General features: G+C 38.6%; 1 protein-coding gene across 3 annotated transcripts; it reads left to right on the top strand.

Moving 5' to 3' along the window:
• Positions 1–1,008: 1,008 nt before the first annotated feature.
• LOC127944533 (protein FAM110B-like) lies at positions 1,009–19,290 on the top strand. Of its 3 annotated transcripts, none has more exons than XM_052540538.1 (2): positions 1,009–1,157; positions 15,769–19,290. In XM_052540538.1, the coding sequence occupies exon 2, from the start codon at positions 16,257–16,259 to the stop codon at positions 17,616–17,618; it is 1,362 nt and encodes a 453-aa protein (XP_052396498.1). In that variant the 5' UTR covers positions 1,009–1,157; positions 15,769–16,256; the 3' UTR covers positions 17,619–19,290. The 3 variants fall into 3 exon arrangements, with proteins under 3 accessions (XP_052396498.1, XP_052396497.1, XP_052396499.1); XM_052540537.1 differs by lacking the exon at positions 1,009–1,157 and adding an exon at positions 8,078–8,228; XM_052540539.1 differs by lacking the exon at positions 1,009–1,157 and adding an exon at positions 9,246–9,444.
• Positions 19,291–19,899: the final 609 nt, after the last annotated feature.

The following is a 19,899-nucleotide window of genomic DNA, read 5'->3' as shown; positions in this document are numbered from 1 at the left end:
ATGAATTAACCCCATCCCCCAATAACACCCCTGTCTGGAGCTGGCTGAGCCTCCACACATGTTGTAGTCTGTTTAGCTAACACAACTAAACTACAAACTCAAACTACAATCTGGAAATAAATAAATGTGGGAATAAATAAATACATATACAGGAAATAAATAAATGCATTGATAAATACATTTAAAAATAGATATCAAAATAAATATCAAAATAAATTAGAGAGTAAGTAAATAAAAGTTAAAAAGAATACAAATAAATGTAAAAAAAAATACATAAAATAATATAATACAAAAAGGAAAAAAGTGATAAAAAATAATGTAGGGTTAAATTTGATTACAAATGAACTATATTTGTTTTTATCAAGTTATTTATTTATTTTCCTGCTTTTTAATCTATCTATCTTTCTATCTATCTATCTATCTATCTATCTACATATTTATGTTTTATTTTAAATCTCTGAAGGTTGGTCCTCCATATGGTCTTGTCCTACTGAGCTGCAAAAAAAATAATCGAGGCTTGAATTTAAATTAATCACTTTTAGTTTGTTTTGTAAAGTACTATTCCTCTTCTTCTTCTCTCGTCAGAACAAAACCAAATGATTTGATGTTTATAATATGGATTTTGACTCAGATACTGTTACTACTGTTTGAGTAGGTACGACATTTAAATTTGAACGTACTTGAGTTTTTCGGAAGTCCAAACAATTACGTAATACGTAACACATTGAGGGGCGGTTACCTTGGAAACTTCCCTGCGTTTTCCAAACTGGGAAGCGACCAATGGCGGGATTCGGCTCATACTATTATTCGCAGTTTTGGGGGTGTTCACACATGTACAAACGCACAAACACGCTTTCTTGTCCTAAACTGTATTTTGTTTTATTGTAAGAACATATTATTAAGAGACATATGTTTGGGTGTTAAACTGAAGCATGTGTTACCGTTGACGTACTATTTTTTTTAATAACACAATAACACTACCACCTCATTTGTTATGGTCTGATAATGGTATATTCCCCGCAGAAATTCAATCGGCTCGTGAAAATGTAGTTACACTCACTTTTTGTCTCAAAGACACTTTAGCTATTAACTAAATTCATACGGTACAATCTTGTTTGACTCTTACCCGTTCCTGGTCTGCTTTGAAAACGCTGCAGGTGAGTGCTAAAAATGAAGACTCAATGACAGTTTATGATAGTAGAATGAATTTGGATTATTTGAAACCAATAACGATAGCATCAGAATCTGTGTAAATGCTGAAAATACATTATCATTTTTCAAAGTCTAGTTTAATATATATTTCACTTAATGTCGAAGTAATAAACGACGATCGAAATGTAATCAGTCACGTGTTGTTTTTTAAAATGATTACTGAGCACATTCAGTTAGATCATGTGATTTGTAATGCCTTTATAAGTGTACGTTATCAAAGGAATTTTGTGTTAGCGAGTCTTTTAAAGCGGTTCACGGATGGTCTGAAGGATTCGGGGTGATGTAAATGATTTTTTGTATTGTTCAGAGTAAACGCAGATGATATATGTGTTCTTGATAGCTGTGTTTTTATGAACTAAATGACACATTGATAGTATGCATTTTGATAACGTTATTTTGCCACTGCGTGATGACGTAATTCCCTGAATCATTTGTTTTGAAAATGAACTGTTCGAAAGAACCGATTCGCGGCAGTGAATCAGCCTGCCCATCTCTAATCCGTTCTTCTGGGTGATAGGCACTTTTACTACAGGGTGAAAATGAATGTGCAGTCTTGTTAAGTAGAGCACAAGGGCAAGTCCTGGAGTGAAGGTTTCCCGCACATATGCTCTGTGAGTGATTTTTCCTTGACTGCAGCACTGCTCACTGAAGAAACTAAATAGCTGAACAGAAGTGTTAAGTGACAGGTGCTTCCTATCTAAGGCACTGTTTCTTTTGCTCTATTTTTACATTTAAGAGGCTGGATCGAGGGTATTTTGTTAATAAGTAAGTTTGAGATTGAGATGTTTTTTTTCCCCCTTTAACCTTTCACACAGTTTCCCATGTAATTGAATCCCAGCTCTCAGTGGGAGAATTTTTTGATGCAATCCAGGAAAGTAGACTAATAAGTGTGTGGTTATTTGGCTGCTAAAATACAAGATTCCTCTAATGCTTAAAAAAAAAAACCCTGTGATTTTGGATGTCTGCCCATATATGAAATCTTTAGTCACCAATCCAAGTGAAACGGATCATATAACAAGACAGTTTGGCAGTTTTGTTTTACTTTGCACACATATACTACTTTTTATGTTGTTCTGACCTGATTCCACTGCTAAGGAAACTGAATAGGGATTAGGGTATGTTTTTTTAAATTCCCTGTTAGTTGATAGCCTGAGCATTATCATTCAGTGTCTGTCTAAATAGGGATTGCATCTCATTGACCTTTCTGTACACGATAAGGCCTGAAGTATTCAAACAAACATTACCAGCCATTCTATGTCATGTCTATGTGTTCTGGCACCTGTGCCCCTTTTCTTTGTGGTATAATGACTGAAGTTTTCATTTTAGATGTTATCCTTCATTAGAAATATTAATATAAAGCATCAAGTTCATTTAATGTTTTAGTGTATTTTCATGTGTTTTTTATCCTCATTCATTTGATGATGGGATATTTATTTTAAAGGTATAGGTGGGTCGTAGACAGTTATTAAATTATGGGGTTTTTTTCCATTAGTTTTTTTCCCCCGAATTCTGTTTTTTTTTTTTTTTTTTTTACAATTTACAGTGAATTAGTTTTTTTTTTTACTGTTTGTGTACAATTTAAATTTATAACAATTTATTAAAAGCTTATCACAAATAACATTAAGGCCCTATTTTAGTTTTCACTAAATTCTGCTTTATTTTCCCCAAATTCCATGTTTCTAATTTTAATGATTTAATTACATTTTTATAATCATTTAATTATTATTATATTTTTTTTAATGAACAATAATACTATATTACTACAATACTGCTGTATTTAATGTTTTTTATTTTCTTTTCAGAAATTCTGTTTGTCTGTTTTAATTTTTCTGGATTATGATGTAATACAAATTAATTATCAAAAATGACGGGTAATCAAATTAAGGCATAAAACATTACTTTATACACTAAATAAAATTTTTATGACAATTATCACAATTCGTTTTTTTTTTTCTTATATATGTTTTTTTAATCACATTTCTGTCTGCATTTTCCTTCCTTAGTGTGTACACCAGGAATGCATATACTTTGAAGAGCTTGTGTGCTCAATTTTATGCTAGATGTGGAAAATGAAGTCTAAACAGGCCTGAGATGTATTTAAATAGAGTAACGACCCACAGCAAGCCACATGGCAAAAAGATTGTGCACTCTTGAGTATTAGTCCTCATGTCAGTTTTGTGGAAATCATTCTTCACAGTGTTGTGAAATGTGAGAGCAGTCTGGATGTCGAAACACAATCTGAGTCCATGTCATGACTTTACTCATCTCCTGAATTTTCAGTATGTGCCGCAAGCCAAATTCCGATTTGGGACTGTCAGAGGCAAGTGGAGGTCTATCAGCAGAGATAGACAACGGGGGGACTGTTGCTGTTTAGTAATGATTAAGCTGTAGTCTGCATATTCTCTGCCTCCTCCAGAGCAAAGTCTGTTTTCTCAAACCATACACACACATACCCTCAACCACAGACTAGCCACTAAGTCCTAAGCCAGTTAGTCTGCAAACCATGTGAAGCACCACAGTCTCTCTCTGTGATATTTGACAGCCTCAAGGCTCCAGTGGATAAAATGATCCTGCGCTCAGCGGACTGGAGAAGATTAGAGAGAGAATCTGATACATTGAGTGATCTCAAACTTTCCTAAAACTCTAAAATGTTTGATAGTTTTTAAAGAATGAATTACAAATGATAATAATGATTTATTTAGAAAGAAAAAAAAATCAGTGAAATGTTGGAATGGGCATCAGTGTATAATATGTCTTGTTTATTGTGTGATTTCTCAGTAGCTGATGGGTTGATAATGGGACATAAACACACATAAACACATACACATATACATCTGTGGCTTAATTGAAATCAGCTAGAATTGTCTTTTTGGTATAATAATACTGAAAAATATTAAGTTAAAATTTCTGTTTATATTTTATCTTACTGTAAATCAGATATGGGCTTTCCATAGAATATAGACATCTTGAACCAATGTCCTAAACAATTTTTCCTCTGCAATGAGCAAACATTTCTAACGGAGTTTGAAACTTCTTTATTATACTGACACAACGTCTATTTAACCAGCCCCTGTATTAAGTTTATTATGACTTAAAAAATTGCTAATCAACAAATGTTTGTATATTTTAGGCTGAATTTCTAACGTATACCTGATTACTGTTCTGTTGACTTTTATAACAAAGTGCTTTAGATGTTCCTCATTTGTAAATCAACCTGGATAAAAGCGTCTGCTAAATTAATAAATGTAAATATTTTATGCAGAGGCGAACATCATGACAGTTACATAATATGAGCACTGATATTCTAGAAATATGAAATTCTGGCACACTCAACTAATAAGTCTAGTCTTATTTTTATCTCTGGATTATGCTTTTTGACCCATAAGAAGTTTGCCACATCAACCACCCACTTGCTTTAACTGAATACAGCTTCCACACTTTTGAAAGAGACCAAGCTTTTCTCTTTTCCTTATGCACACTTCTAAATCTCCATTTTTTAAATTTTCCTGAGGAATGTGAGTTGGCTCTTTCAAGCCTCTCCCTAGAACCTGCCCTCCCAAGATAAACAGCACTAGTCCAGCCAGCCCTCCACCCTACCCAGAGGGCCATGTTTCCTTCCAGCATGTGACAGATTGAATCTGGCCTCCTCCCCAGTATGACACTGCGACTGAGAGTGCACTCACCCCTGATCTCCCTCTTTCTCCATGCATTGATTGGCTCAGGTGCACTTGTTTTTGTGCAATGCCTCCAAATCTGCTGTGTTGACCTGCCTGGCCTTTTTTAGCAAACTGTTTCAGTTTGTGTGTGTGTGGGTGGGTGGGTGGTTGTGCACATGTTGAAGCAGGCTCAATTTCAAACAATCTTTTCAGTGCCACCCACTTGTAACCAGGCCCCTACACATAATCTCCAGACAGAATTCTGCTGAAAACTCTGAAAACGCAGTTTAGATGCTCCGCCCCTTGAGAGGTTGTTCACCCAGCAAACAGGGAACATCCTCAGAACTTCTGCAAATGTTCTGGCAAGCTTCCCCTTAATGTTATGAACAAACTTTCTTCCAGTAACGTTAATGGAACATTCAATTTTCTGAAATATTTTAGTTGTTCAATGTTTTGTGATTACTTTTAATAATAAATTACTTAATTGGAATGTTACCAAATTGATGTTAGCTGGGTAGATCCATACTGTAGAATTTTGTGCAAAAAAACAACAAAAGAGATTCTTTCCTTATAACAGCACTTTTGAATTCAGAGGGAATTGGATTGGCGTCCATCTCTCTTCTATCTTCTGATAAGAAATGTAACCCGCATGGAAATCTGAACCATTTATTTAAATGCAACTGTAAAGTATGTAAACAGCTTGTTATGATGGATGAGCTCATCGTAGCAAACAGTCATTTTCATCACTGTTTGATTAATCAGTAGATCATGTTTATGTGTACGTGCACGTTCACAGAGGGGTGTGTGTGTGTGTGTGTGTGTGTGTCTCGCTCAGAGCCTGCAGCGTGGTCTGTGATCTTCAGAATGAAAGATGGGCAGTAGTAGTAATCCTGCACTGCTCCATAATCCTCTCTCTCTCAAAGACACTGCCATTCTTCAGCAGCTCAGATGAGCACCCAGACAGATCAGTGCTGACAGCATTACCAGTGTGTCACACAGGGCAGCCAGGTTCTTTAACATTAACGTTGATCCTGCAACATGAGCAGCTTCACCATAAACATTCACTTGGGCAGGGATGAAGTTACGATGTTAAGGTGAAGGATCAGAGGTCTTCTCCCTCCACAGAGTTTGAAGAGATTAAAATAGAAAAGGAAATCTGATGGCAGACATGAGAAGTACTCTGTGGTCATCAGCTCTTGATGATGGTAATGAAACTGCATTCAAACAATAATTAGATATCATTGTAACTAGTGTAGCCCATGTCAACAATCTCATAGTAGTTCAAACTAAAGGTGATTTGTTGATGTTAATGCGCAGGGCACTGAATACATACTCTACTTTTAAATCTATATAGTGAATATATATATACTTAAACAGTTTGATTATTGAGTGTTAATAGAAACAGTCCACTGTTTAAATGCATTTGAGGTTGTTTTTTTTTTTGTGTGTGTAAATGTATTTACTCTTAATTTTGTCTAAGTATCTAAGAAAAGTCTAGTAGTTTTACTGATGAAATTTTTGATTATAATAAATTATATTTTGTTATACACACACACACACACACACACACACACACACACACACACACACACATATATATATATATATATATATATATATATATATATATATATATATACATATATTTATATATACACACATTTAATACAAAATATACATATACATTTAATTAAAAAATACATTATAAACTCAATTTATTAATTATAAGTTATGATACATGAAGTATATAAAATATATGTATTATATACTGGGGGAATGAGGGTGGTGTGCAGTGTAAATGTTAGCAGGGCAGGTTTTGGCCTGGGAAAGCAGAAAAAAATCCTTCATATTAAGCACTGATAGTGCTTGTTGTTAAGATCTCTATCACACTATCACTGTGTTTACAGTGAATTTAATCATTGTTTACTGACAGTGAAATGTTGCTTCATTTTCTCGATCTGGGTGCACACGTTGCAAAAATGACATGCAACTCAATGTGCGTTTTCACTTCAGATCCCTGTATAGACAGTGTTTTCATACATTGCTAAGTAAATTAATCATCAGTTTAATTGCATCAAGTAAATTAGGCAAATTGATTCCTGAGATTCCATCATTCATGCCCCTATTTCACAGCTTTGGTAGCATCTGCCTGATGAACTTTCCTCAACGCAGACAGAGCTTCAGCCATTCCCATGGAGATCTTTTACGGTAGCCACAGGCAGACGGTCTGTGGGTATTGTGATTACGGTGGGATTCAGGTATGACCCTTTGGCATGAGGGTGTGAGTTTCAAAGGCAGCCAAATGGAGAGGAATGGGGTAAGAATCCACACCTGCACTTGACTGAATGAATAGACCCGAAAAGGAGGAGTTGTTTGGGTCGGACTTGTTTATTTGTAATGCATCTTAATGGCAGATGTTATCTGTTTTCTGCAGAACATTCACCTTCATACAAAAGTGGTCTGCCAAACCAGACTTCACCCAACCACTCCTTAAATAATCTAGTTAATCTTACTTAAAAAGGAGAGGTGGAGTCCCCAAATGAGTTATACATGCGTGTCAGTGAAACTGAAGTGTTGTTTCATAACTTTCATTTATTTCTGTCACTTTGAGCTGGATCCAGTCCACTTTTACAGGATTTTACGGGATGAACTTGTGTTTTGAGGGTGATGCTGAATCCAGACTCATATTCTGAGATCCAAGAAATCACAAATTCATCTTTGTGGTCTGCTTCCCAGAACAGAAACAGTCATACGAGATGATTGTCTTCAGCAGTTTCAGGTAATTCCTTGGCAATCTTCCTGAAATTGTCCAACTAAATGACGGGATTTCCTTATGGCCACCACTTCAGCGCTCCTTTTACTTTGATGAAGCTGACTCTTATAGTCTGAGCACTTCCTCCTGTAGTCTGAGGTGGAATGCTGGAAAATATTATTGAGAGCTGTTTTGGGAAATGAACGCCACAAATATCCAGGAGGTGAACTCCGATCGGAAGCAGCAGCTCCAATCGGAAACCCTCGAGTCCAAGAATAGGCAAAGGATTTGTGGAGTTAATAAGGCACAAACACATTCTGTGGTGCCTGAATGAATTCATTTGGTCATGTGTCCATGGGGAAGAGTTGTTCTTCCTGCTTGTATTTCTCCAGCCCAGCTCTTCCTGATAGAATTGGCTGGGAGGAGCCATGTAGGGAAGTGGGAGGAGGAGGAGGAGAAGTATTTGAGTTGTCGTGTCAGTCACACTCACACACACACACAGACTCTCACACACATTCGCTGGAGTGCCGACTCTCTGCTGAGCTCCGCTCTTCAGAAGTCTCGACAGCTTGAGAGTTTCATCCTGCTCCTGGAAAACACTTGTCCTGGTAAGTTAAGCAACCTGTAACAGAGATCCAGTAATCTAGAGACTATTGGATTAGTCTCAGCTTTCTGCAGTTAGTTTGTGTTGACTGTGTTGAACCCTGGCTTTATATTAGTTTTTGTATTTTTTATTTACTTATCTTTTTTTTGTCTTTTTATCTTCAACTGTAATGGCCGTAACAGTAAGGCTCATGTATAACTCATGTTCTCTCATTTCATCATTCATTTATGAAGAATGTGAGTGTCTAGCGAGTCTAATTTGAGCGTGCTGGGACTGGACTGATTACCTAGTATGACATAATGGTTGTTTATATGTGATCTGTGAGAATCGTGTGAGTGTAGGGTGATTGAGTTCAGTTTTTGGGCAATTAAACACAGATAAACTCCAAGCATTTTCCCATCAGGACTTTTGTTATATGCATTAAAACAGTGGATGTCTGTGGGTTTGCTTTTTTGAGCTCAGTTGTGGGATTGTGTTGGGTTTGTGCGTGTGCTGAATGTCATTTTCTGAAAAAAAAAATAAAAAAAAATAATAAAAAATAAAAACTGGCTGATATTTATTTATAAAGCTGATAATTGGCAAATGATATTCATTAATTTAACAAAGTATATTTTTCTTTATATTATTTTGTCTAAATATTTTTTTTTCTGCAAATTAATTTAGGCATCACAAGATTAATATGTACAAAAACGGGCATTCATCTTTAGGCATTTAATGGGCATTTAATTAGTTATAAATTATTAGTGTTTTTTGAAGATTACCTTTAAATGAGAGTTAGATGATAGCAAATGTCATTTGAATGTAAACAAAGGGGAAATGAGCATCAACAATTAAATATCCAATATCAAATAATACAGATAGAAAATATCTGAAAATAAATAGCTGATATGAAATGATACATCGTACATCCTTGAAATGAATGTCAACAGTTCGTCATATTGTCTGCATACTTGTGCAGGAAAACTATCTCTCTCTCTCTCTCTCTCTCTCTCTCTCTATCTGTGATCCATTAACTCACTGACAGTTCTGGCTTATTTATTGGTCAAACTGGGTTAATACGTGACCTCTGTCTGTGTGTGTTTGGAGGATATGTTTGTGTTGTGCTCTAGTTTTTGTAAACGTAGTTATTAGTTGTTTGTTGTTCTTTTGTTTTTGTGTGTGTGTGTGTGTGAGGGAGAGAGACTGTGGGAAAGCGGAACTGGTAGCTGCTGTGGAAGAAGGTAAAAACAACACACTGGGCTGACACTCAAACCATCTCTGTGATCACACACTGTGTCCACACACAGATATATGCTTCTGTGTGTTGGTGTGCTTTGTGTGGCAGACTGTAATTGTGTCAGGTGTGAGTGTGCATGTGTTTTTAGTGTTTGGAATGTGTGAGTGACATTTCTCAGCTTCACTTTGTCAGGCCTGAGGCAGGCCACAGGGTCAGAGTCCATTTAAAGGACACCAGGGTCATGGATTCCTGAGATGAGTCTGACAGATACAGGGTTGGCATGGTTGTAATTAGGAGCTGATCAGGCCATTATGAGATTTTAAAGTGACCTCTGCCACCACAGTGTCCTTGCTCAAAAGTGCAGCTGGTAGTGAAGAGCTTTCTCCGGGGGAAACGGTAAATCACTGGTCATGTAAGTGACAGATCACCCAGGTCTCTGGGGTCAGATACATCTGTCTGAGCAGTGCTGTGCTGCTCTTGTGTCCTAATCGCCTGTGACATTCAGCCAAACTCCAGGGATCTGATCTGATCTAATCTGGTTTCTCTGATTTGAACTTTAAAAGTGATAAATGGAGGAAAAATTTGGGGTATTTATGCCCACATTGTTGCTGGCCCACGAAAGACAGATGGACTTTTTGCTCTCATCTGATTATCTTATTACAGTCAACATGAGAAATGGAGGAATGGGCCGAGCCTATTCTCTGCTTGTTTCATCTCTAACATGCTTCTGTTCTGACACATTTATGGGGATAATTGTTATTAGTTTACATCACTTTGGCAAGTTTTTCTACCAATGATAAATTGATATTAGGGGCAGGCCAATTAATCAGTATAAATTGTTTGGCTATTTAGTCACTCCAATTTTTCTTTTGTATTGGTATTGCATTTGTGTCCTTTTGTCTCCTAAGTCTTTCTCATAGGAAATATGTCTCCTAGGCATGAAATGAATATCACCAATTATATATATATTATATATATACATTTTTAAATAAATTTATGCATTTAGCAGACGCTTTTATCCAAAGCGATTTACAGTGCATTCAGGCTATCAATTTTTACATATCATGTGTTCCCGGGGAATCGAACCCCCAACCATGCGCTTGCTTGCTTGCTAGCGCAGTGCTCTACCAGTTGAGCTACAGGAACACATATATATTACATATATTTTATATATAATAAGTGTTCCTGTAGCTTCGTTAGCAAGTGCAAGGTTGGGGGTTCAAATCCCAGAGAACACGTTAGGAGAAAATTGTAATGTAAGTCGCTTTGGAAAAAAAACATCTGCTAAATGCATAAATGTATTTATTTAAATTGATATAAACTTTGAGTGTGAGAAGTGGCACAGAGGTAAACTGTGTTTACATCTCTTTAGGGATTCATATATTGGCTGACTTTATAAATGGGAGATGAATGATGATAATATCCTCAGGGCTCATTCAGTGTTAGTTGTATCCTGGTCTTGCTGTGGGATGTTTAGTACAATACCAGCTCTGCCTAATGATGTTGTGTTGAGAGGTCATCCTGGCCTGCTGTGGACGGAGGGGAAACAGCTGTGTTGTGCGTTGCCACAAATTGAGAAGAGAAGGCTGTTCAAGACCCTTTATAACCAGCTGTCTCTCACCGATAGAGCTTTGTGGTAGTATGGATGGAGGCAGTGTGAAAGGTTATCAGGCTAAAGGCTTGGATCCTCTGGGGTGTCTTTATCGCAGTCGCTGAGGTGAGTTAAGTGAGAGGTGTGACTCTGTCAAATGCAGTAAAAGCTGTCAGGAAAAACCATTGGGAATTATATAGTTAGCGTGTACATATATCTAACACCTAAAGAGGTCAAATCTTTAAGTGAGTGGTTACACAAATGAGGTTCATCTGTAGGGCACAGCCACTCAGATTCACTCGAATTACAGCTGAAACAAGCCGATATCAGTAAATCAGTTGAGAACTGTGAGAACAATTGTTGCTGAATAGTAGTTTATGGGGGCTCTTCAAAAATTAATCTTATCTGACTTTCCTTATCAGTTTCCTCTTTTGGTAACGTGCATTAAAAAAAAACGACCTTGCAAAGGTAATATTTACCTCACCATGTCTCTTTTCTACAGCAGTTGGTGAATGTCTCTGCCTGAGTTTGATTGACATATTAATTCTCTTTTTACTTAGATAACATCCGCTTTAGTCAGCAGGATGGCTCATGTTTCCAGTTGGGAGAGAGATTCCAGAATTCCCTCGTTACTCATAGTGATGTCAGATCTTCTACGCTCAGTCCTTGCCTAATACCTGAACAGATTCACGCATGCTTCCTGACCCGTTTAAAGGATGGGAAGTTTGTAGCCTAGGGAACAGGAGCGTAACTGTAACACTGCACAGGTGACTCAGCCTCAGAGTGAATCCTTCTGGGCTGCCAGGAGCAGGAAATGTTGGTTTTGATCTTTTTAGAGCTGTCAGTCTCCAGTCACAGAGTCGTAAATGCCTCTACATAGACAACTTGTAAAGCCTGGCAACTGTACAGCTATTCTTCCCTAACACAAAGTGCAGTCAAAATTATGATTTATGAGTTATTACTGAAATCCGGTTTGTTGAAGGAAGATGTGATGTGTCAAGTTAAATTGGTCAACGTATCAAAACATATTATGGAAATTAAAAGGAGCACCCAAGCAATCATATCTAAGGACCATGATAGAGACTGGGGTTATGAATTTGATCTGAACATACTAGCAACAACATAGTAACGGACTAAAAAATTAACTTTAGCATTTAAGGAAGACCTTGACATGGTGGTGATGCAATTTGCTTTGGCAAATGCCACTCACATTAGAAAACTAAAAATCCTCAAATTACCGTTTACCAACATGCCGTCTCTATCTCGCTCTTCATCTTCGTGTTTTTAGATATCCAACCTGCGTCTCTCTTCCTCACTTTGTCTTGTATTGTCTCTTCCTTGTTCTTTTTTATTTTCCCCACTCACGTGTGTCTCTCATGTTGAGCCTGTTGTCGCAGCAGTAACTAAAATATTCTTAAAAAAGCAGATTCCCTCCAGTCATGCTGAATTGCCCTCTAATTACATTGCAGAGTTTCTTTCAGCCAAAATTAGTGAGGTCATTTTTTGCTTTCTCCCTGCAGCTGTAGACCTCCATGCTCGACTCGCCGTTTCCCAGTGCATTTGTCCATGGAATTTACTGTAAGCTTATTTGCATCAAATTTTCCTTCATTTAGTGTACCTCAAATCATTAAACACTAATAAAATGAACATAACACATCCATTCAGGTTTAAAAACACCCACAAAAACATCACTGTTAAATGACATGCTCGAGCCGTTAGCAAACATTTTCCATTCACGTTTTTTTGTGGCTCAACCAACAATCCAGTCCACCACTAAACACTGTGGGGAAAATGACATCAGCTCTCAGAAATCAAGAACAGATCTTTATTTTGTGCCCAGCAAGGTTTGCTTTGGAGATGCCTGTGTGTCTCTGTGGTTGTGGCAGTCTGACGTGGGTGTGTGTGGCTCTAAGTGTGTGTATTCCTGGCTCTCAACATGTCCTCAGTGTTTTGGGTCCAGTTGGCTCCGTGCTGAAATGCTTCTGTTATCTAAATCAGTTCACACCTCACTTGTGCCCATAGCAGTGGGCTGTTCGTGCCACCCTCGACCCTTTCGCCCTTACATTCCACTGTGTGTTTGCTTCTGTTTGGGGATCATATTTTACATGAGACCTAAACACTTTAATGGTTTTGGGATCACAGTGTACTGTAAGATGTGTAAGATTTCAACTTCTGTTGGACAGAATCATTGCTTGCTCTAAACAGTGGTTCCAGCTGGTGGATTGCCACACACAATTGGGAACGAAACCCTGCTTATTAAAAGATAACTTTATTTTTAATCATTGCTCAAGCTCAGTATAAGTTCTGTTTGGATTAGAGATATACAATATTTTGGTACCCATATTATCTGCCAATTTTAGAGATCTATTTTAAACATTTGTTTGTATCTGTTCATTTTGGATACATATCAGCCAGCCTTGGATAGTTTCTTGTTAATTGACCCTATTTTATGTTTAGTGTGCATATATAGAAGTTAACTTTTAAAAACAGGTTAACAGTGATTTAGATTTTATTTCTATTTTATTTTAACAAAATATTATAGTTCCAAAAACATCTTTAGTGTATGGTTTAAATTGGAACAACATTTGGATGTTGAATTGGCTGTTTTGTCTGTGTGCTTATCGCAATGGTGCATGAGGTAGTTAAATAGTTTTGAGAAAGGGCACTGAGCAAGCCTAGAATTTCTGCTAGCTTTCATTGTTGTCCATATATGTACAAGACTTCATGCTTGTAGTCTGTGATCCCTGTGGAAGAGCTTTCCTCCATGTTGAAGGTAAAGGCCAGTGTAGCACAGGGGAATACAGAGATGTGGAGGGGAAGGAATGATGATCCATTTTGGCTTTTGGACACTAGAGCTGCCTCGCCCCTAGCAGCATAACAGGATCCTGAGCAACTGTGTCTTCTATTAAAAGCCTGACCATTGAGAGACAGCTGTATGTGTTTATGTGTGTGTGCATAATCAAAATGCATCACAGAATTTTACCTTCATTTATTGCATTACTCTGTCAATAAGCCACTTATCAGACACAATATAGGCAGAGACATGCCAAGCATGTTTAAAATAATTATATTTCCATAGTAATGGAAACATCACAACACAAGACATTTCTCAGTGAAAGAAGTAACCAACTTTTAAATTACCTGTCACTTTCCGGTCACACACGATTCAGAATCACATGTCTGAACGGCTCAAAAACTAGAATTGAATCATTGGTGTCAAAAGTAAGGGTTTTTAATCTTGTGTCTAAAGCAAATAACCCTGAAGAGTCAATAAATTTAACATGAAATGTTCCCATTTTACATAGATTAAAACGATAATCAACATAATATTGAAGTTAAAATTATCAATCGAACCTTGAAACTTCAGCGGAAGAGCAAGCTACTTAATTTTGATTAAGATTTGCAATAAAGACAGACAGAAAAATATGAACTGATAAAATTTTCACAATAATACAAGGAACTTATATTAAGAAAGCGAATGGGGTCAATTTTGATTTCATGTTGTAAATAATTGCAAGTCAAGTAGCTAATTAAAGCGTTTAGGCTATTTATTTTTCAGTCTTTCGGGCAAATGTCAGTCAGGTTATTAGTAGGTTTCTCTAAAGGCAGTTCACCTTGTTCAGTAATTTGAGTTTAATACTATATTTAGGATTTCAAATGAACTGTTGTTGATTAGAGAATATGTCTGTCTTTCTATTGTATTTAGTCTTTTCTATATTTTAAGTGAAAGAAGGGGATGGGGAGCATAACAGGGATGAGGGCTCAGACAAGAAGTCATGCTATAAAAAGATTAATTAAAAATGTGTATTTGAATATAATGATGATGATGAACACCAAGGATCAAGCCTCTCAGCGCTCTTGATGATGTAATCCAAACCTTTAATGCAGTAACAAAAAGAAGAATAGGGAAGGAAAAAAGCAAATTGCCTTCACTCCCTTGACAATGAGGATCAAGAGAATATGAAAGCAAAGTTGTGATGAAGAGAATGAGGGGAAAATGTCTCAATTTGAGCCAGCACAGATTTTAAAACGGCACTCTCTCTGTTTATATTTTGAAGTAAAAAAGGTTTTACCACATTATATAAAACTAGCTTTTCTGAGACAAGCTGTGTGGATGCTCATGAGTGTTACAGACAGATTTAAATGAGCCTTTTCTTAGATCTAGTCTGAGACAAGAATATAAAACATGATAATCTTCCTATAATGTACTCTTTAAAGACACTACACAAAGTGCCTTTGTGCACTCATGAACACTGAACAAGTGGAATGGAGGAGGACATTTAAATATTTTCATAAAACACCACTATTTGATGCAACTGAATATAAAAGATTGCAGCTGTTATTTAGCTCTGCCCTTTTCTTTTTTGTTTCTTTTCAAAGAATCACATTTAAATAAAAATTCAGTAGGATTGTTTGTTGTAAGTGGGGGAAGGGTGCAATTGGTTAGTGTTCCAGCCCTCGACCAATCAGAGGTCGGCTGCTGGCTAACTCCTTTCTCCACCTCTTGTGCTTGGAACTCTTTTCTCTTTCCTGATTGGATGCTTGCACATGCAGCATCTGCAGGCTTTAAGAGTGTAGTGGGAGGGGCCAGACAGTGCATTAAAACCAAACGTCTGCCCTATTCGCCCTAGAGTACTCCAGTATCTGTTATATGTGTGGAGCAGAGGGAGCCAGAGGAGGTCCTCTCTTTTACTACCCATGTCTGACAGCATCTTTCTCTCTCTCTCCTTCCTCCAGGAAAAGAGTCCGGGATTACAAGAAAAAGAGGATCAGGTTTTTAAGGAGTGTTTTACAAGACATCTGGAGTTTGAGAGGAAAAGACTGAGACACCGTTTCTCACCAGAACTGTTCAGCTAACCTTTCAGCTACAAGGAGCTCACTTCAGGATCTGCCTGCTCCTGGTGGGTCACTCAGCCGGACGGATGTGGAATGTGACTCATTACGACCCCATCCCACGGGCCTCAATTCAATGAACCAGACTCGGGAGAGAGCAGATAATAGAGGCAAGAGACACACAAAAAAGAGTGAAGTAACACCAGCAGGAGTGTTCAGACCGGTAAGAAAGTTAAAGGGGCCCTTGAAGGTGGGGAAAAAGAGCTTAAAATTCAAAGGAATAAAGAGACCTGTGACTGCAAAAGTCTTTGTTGGGATTGCAAGACATTCTTGAACAACAGAAACTTTGACCCTTCATTTCACCTCTTAAATTAATCCCACTGCTACCAGTCATGCCAGTGGAGACCCTTCATCCCACAGTCGGCCGTCTTACTGGGGGTCCCTTCACTTCTGCCATGCCTTTCCGAATCCTCAACAAAGGCCCGGACTACTTCCGCAGAGCGCCCGAGCCAGGAACACGGAAGCTGAGTGCAGTTGAACGCCTGGAAGCAGACAAGGCCAAGTACGTAAAGAGTCAGCAAGTGGCACTTACTAGACAAGAGCCTGTGAAACCTCCAGTCATCCGCAAACCGCTGTTATCACCAAGCATGATGATGCAATGCAGAATAAACACTCCACCAGCAAGGAAGATTACCCGGCGGCAACTTGAGACCGAGAACAGAGGACCGGATCATGGCATGAGCAGAGGACCGCAACTCAACCTTGAAGTACTCAATAATCTAATTAATGTCTGTGATGGACCACTTGCATCTTCACCTACTCCATCCTCTCCTTCTCCCTCAGCCTCCTCACCCTCTTCCGGAGGTCAGAGTGTCGGTAGTGGACAATCTGCAGAACCTCAGCACTGCATTAACTTCAAAGCACACCTTGGCTCAATGCCCAACTCCTCTCGCACTTCCTCTCCTCTTATCAATCAACCCTCACTTGCAGAGCCCAGCCGAAGGCCACCTCCGGTCCCAGCCAGAGCTCCCCGACTGGTGTCACAAGGTAGTTATGGGACCCCCAACTCCGTAACTGTACGACGGGTGGATGTGCGACCACAGGCAGAGATCAGGAAACCTCAGAGATTGCCTCTACAACCCAAACCTAGACAAGCTCAAGTAGCTCAACCACAGATAGCCCGGCCACAGGCCCCTCCCACATCTTCTGCTCAGCAGCAACCTTTGGCTGCTCACCCTTCATCCCCCTGCATACCCTCCAGCCCACTGCTTCTGCGCCCTGGCATTTTACCCCCAGCTTCCCCCGCTTTCACCCGCATTTCCTCAGCTAGCTCTCGAGGGTCACGTCCCGGTTCAACCCGAAAGCACCCCTCCCTTCACCGCTCTAAGTCAGACTTGAGCGACCGCTACTCTCGGGCCACAGCTGACTTGGAGCGCTTCTTCAACTACTGTGGACTGGATCCAGATGAGGTGGAAGTAATGGGTGGCATGGAGCGTTTTGCCCGGGCAAATTCGGACATTGTGTCAGTCTCCAAACTCCGCAGCGTCAGTACGCCTAGCTCAGAGTGTGGGGACGGTGGGGATGGACAGCACGGAGAAAAGGAGGATGATGGCGATGATGACGATGGGCCTATAAAGCCCAGTGAGCGTGTTCCCTACGGCATCTCTGTCATTGAGAGGAATGCACGTGTCATTAAGTGGCTCTATGGTATCCGACAAGCACGGGACGTCTCACAAAACATCTCCAATGTCTAGAAGCTTCTCTCTGGCTGTCTACTCACCCAGAAGTACCAGAGAGTATAAATAAGACAGAGACTTACTGTAGTATTTGGTTGGTGTCTGTCACACACCTAATATTTATTATGTTATTGTTTGAAGATGTTTAAAGGCTCTGACAAATATTTGTTTTGTTTGTATTTGCCTCACTATACGGATAATGTTCATGATGTTTGTTACATAGAATTTACATGGACATCCTGTTGTTTTTCAAGCATCTGATGATCTTCAAGGATGACGCACCTCTAGATGTGGAATACTACAGACTCTCAGCACTGTGACTTTTTGATACATTTTGGTTTAAGCAATAAGACTAAAGCTAAAGTCACTACAAGAGTGGCTGAACGGATGACGATGAAGGCAGCAGTCGATCTGCTGTGCTGGTGCTTTTTAGGTACAAAGTCTTTATTAAACAGCGATGCTGTGGTACCCGTGGCCTAAGCTAATGCCTGTAGGAACCATAGTGTTCGTAGTATTGGAAATCAAGCAGGTACTTTCTAGTTTTAGAAATCTTTGTATTGGATGAAGAATTGAAGAATGAATGAAGCCATTTTGGACGCTTGTGTTTATGAGGTCATCATTTGGTGTCGGTGGTAGTAAGACCTCAGGGATGAGTTAAATAGGCCACACCTAGAACAGAGACCGCCTGCAAATCCCTGAAGTGCACGCATATAGAAACCGAGGCCCATACAAACCCCTGCTCACTGTGCATACACTTTTGCTCCATAGGTGTTAAATTCACAAGTGCATCAGATGTTCAGTGTAGACTTATTTTTGAAGGCGAGACTATGATACTGTGAAGAAGTGCTTCCACAGAGGAGCTGCTCCTCTGAAAACATGGCTGGTAGACTGTTGTTGAAGATAAGTTTAGAATTTCAAAATATAAGCACGTGAGATCCTCTTGTCGGCATGCACACTTGCATGTACAGCTGTATTACGTGGCAAAGCACAGTTGCACGATGTGCATTTCTTAAACATGCATTCCAAAACACATAGATGTACATTCCATTCAGCTTAATGTTTATGTATGATTTGTGTGGGTTTTCTTTTTTTGTGACCGTTCCTTCTGCCTATTTCTCTGTTTTGGATAGGTGATGTTTTAAACAGTTGTGTAAGACAGGTAAGGATTGATAGTTGACAAAAATGAGGGATAGTGTGTTTTGCTCAATACTCTTAGGGGAATCAAAGCTGTTAATTTTGTTTACCGCAGAGTTTTCACACTTGTAGTGAGAAAGAAAAGCCTTACGAAGAGACAAATGTTATTTTGTTGGAAGTTGGTCGAATATGTGCACATAGACAAGTCACGAGGCCACACAAATGTTCACTTTTGGTTGGGAGTTTTTGAGAGAAAGTTTTGCTTAATTAAAAAAAGCACAATAATCAAGTTAATTTTTTCCTTGACTGTGCAATCTAAATATAGCCATAAGTGCATGAAGAGGTTAACGCAAAACATTTATTGATTGAAATATTTTGCGCTGAAAGAATACAGACAAAGGTACAAACCCTCAAACAGTTCAGTGCATCAGTTATTGAAGTAAGAGGGTAACATGGTTCTGCTTGTTTTCTGAAGTTTACCATCAACTTGGGAAAAATCAAATGCAAAATCGGTCTTTTGAAGATGTCAATAAAGAGATGATGTTTTTGAAAACAAGTTGTGACTTTTTTGTTCTTTCTATGATTTGAGTAGTTTAAACCCTTGATCTACATTACCAGAAAAGAAATGAGAGGCAAAGTCCAAACCTGAACTTAACAAATGTTATCCAAAGATCTTGACAAACTCTCACTCTCTCGCTCTCTCTCTCTCTCTCTCTCTCTCACTCTCACTCTCACTCTCACTCTCTCTCTCTCTCTCTCTCTCTCTCTCTCTCTCTCTCTCTCTCTCTCTCTCTCTCTAGTTTTAAATGGTTTTTGGCTATGCAATGGAAGTAATCTGGGTCTAAAACAACATTGGACCCCTTTTAAATTTATTCTATGGACAAAAAGAAAAAAAAATTTCATCTCTTCAAACTTATTATATACTGTAAAATGTTGTTCCTTGAGGGTGAGTCTGAGACTCTTTCCAGTAGCAGCATGTTGTCACCTGTGAATGATGACCAGCTTTGAGCAGACCAGCAGAGAATTAAAACTTGAGAGAGATAGATGTGACCATGTTGGAAGATGATGAAGAGGTCAGAGGTGTGATTAACAGCATCTTCTACAGGCCCATTACTTTTTATTGAAATACCTCCCAGTTTAATCCAAGAAAGCGGTGGAAGGATGA

Source organism: Carassius gibelio, chromosome A23, assembly GCF_023724105.1.
Source record: "Carassius gibelio isolate Cgi1373 ecotype wild population from Czech Republic chromosome A23, carGib1.2-hapl.c, whole genome shotgun sequence".
Lineage (NCBI taxonomy): Eukaryota > Metazoa > Chordata > Actinopteri > Cypriniformes > Cyprinidae > Carassius > Carassius gibelio.
Note: the sequence above shows the minus strand (reverse complement) of the source record. Positions and strands in the feature narration are given on the sequence as shown.

Excerpts from the sequence above, each read along its gene's own strand:
- LOC127944533 (XM_052540538.1), top strand. The coding sequence starts at position 16,257 with ATGCCAGTGGAGACCCTTCATCCCACAGTCGGCCGTCTTACTGGGGGT.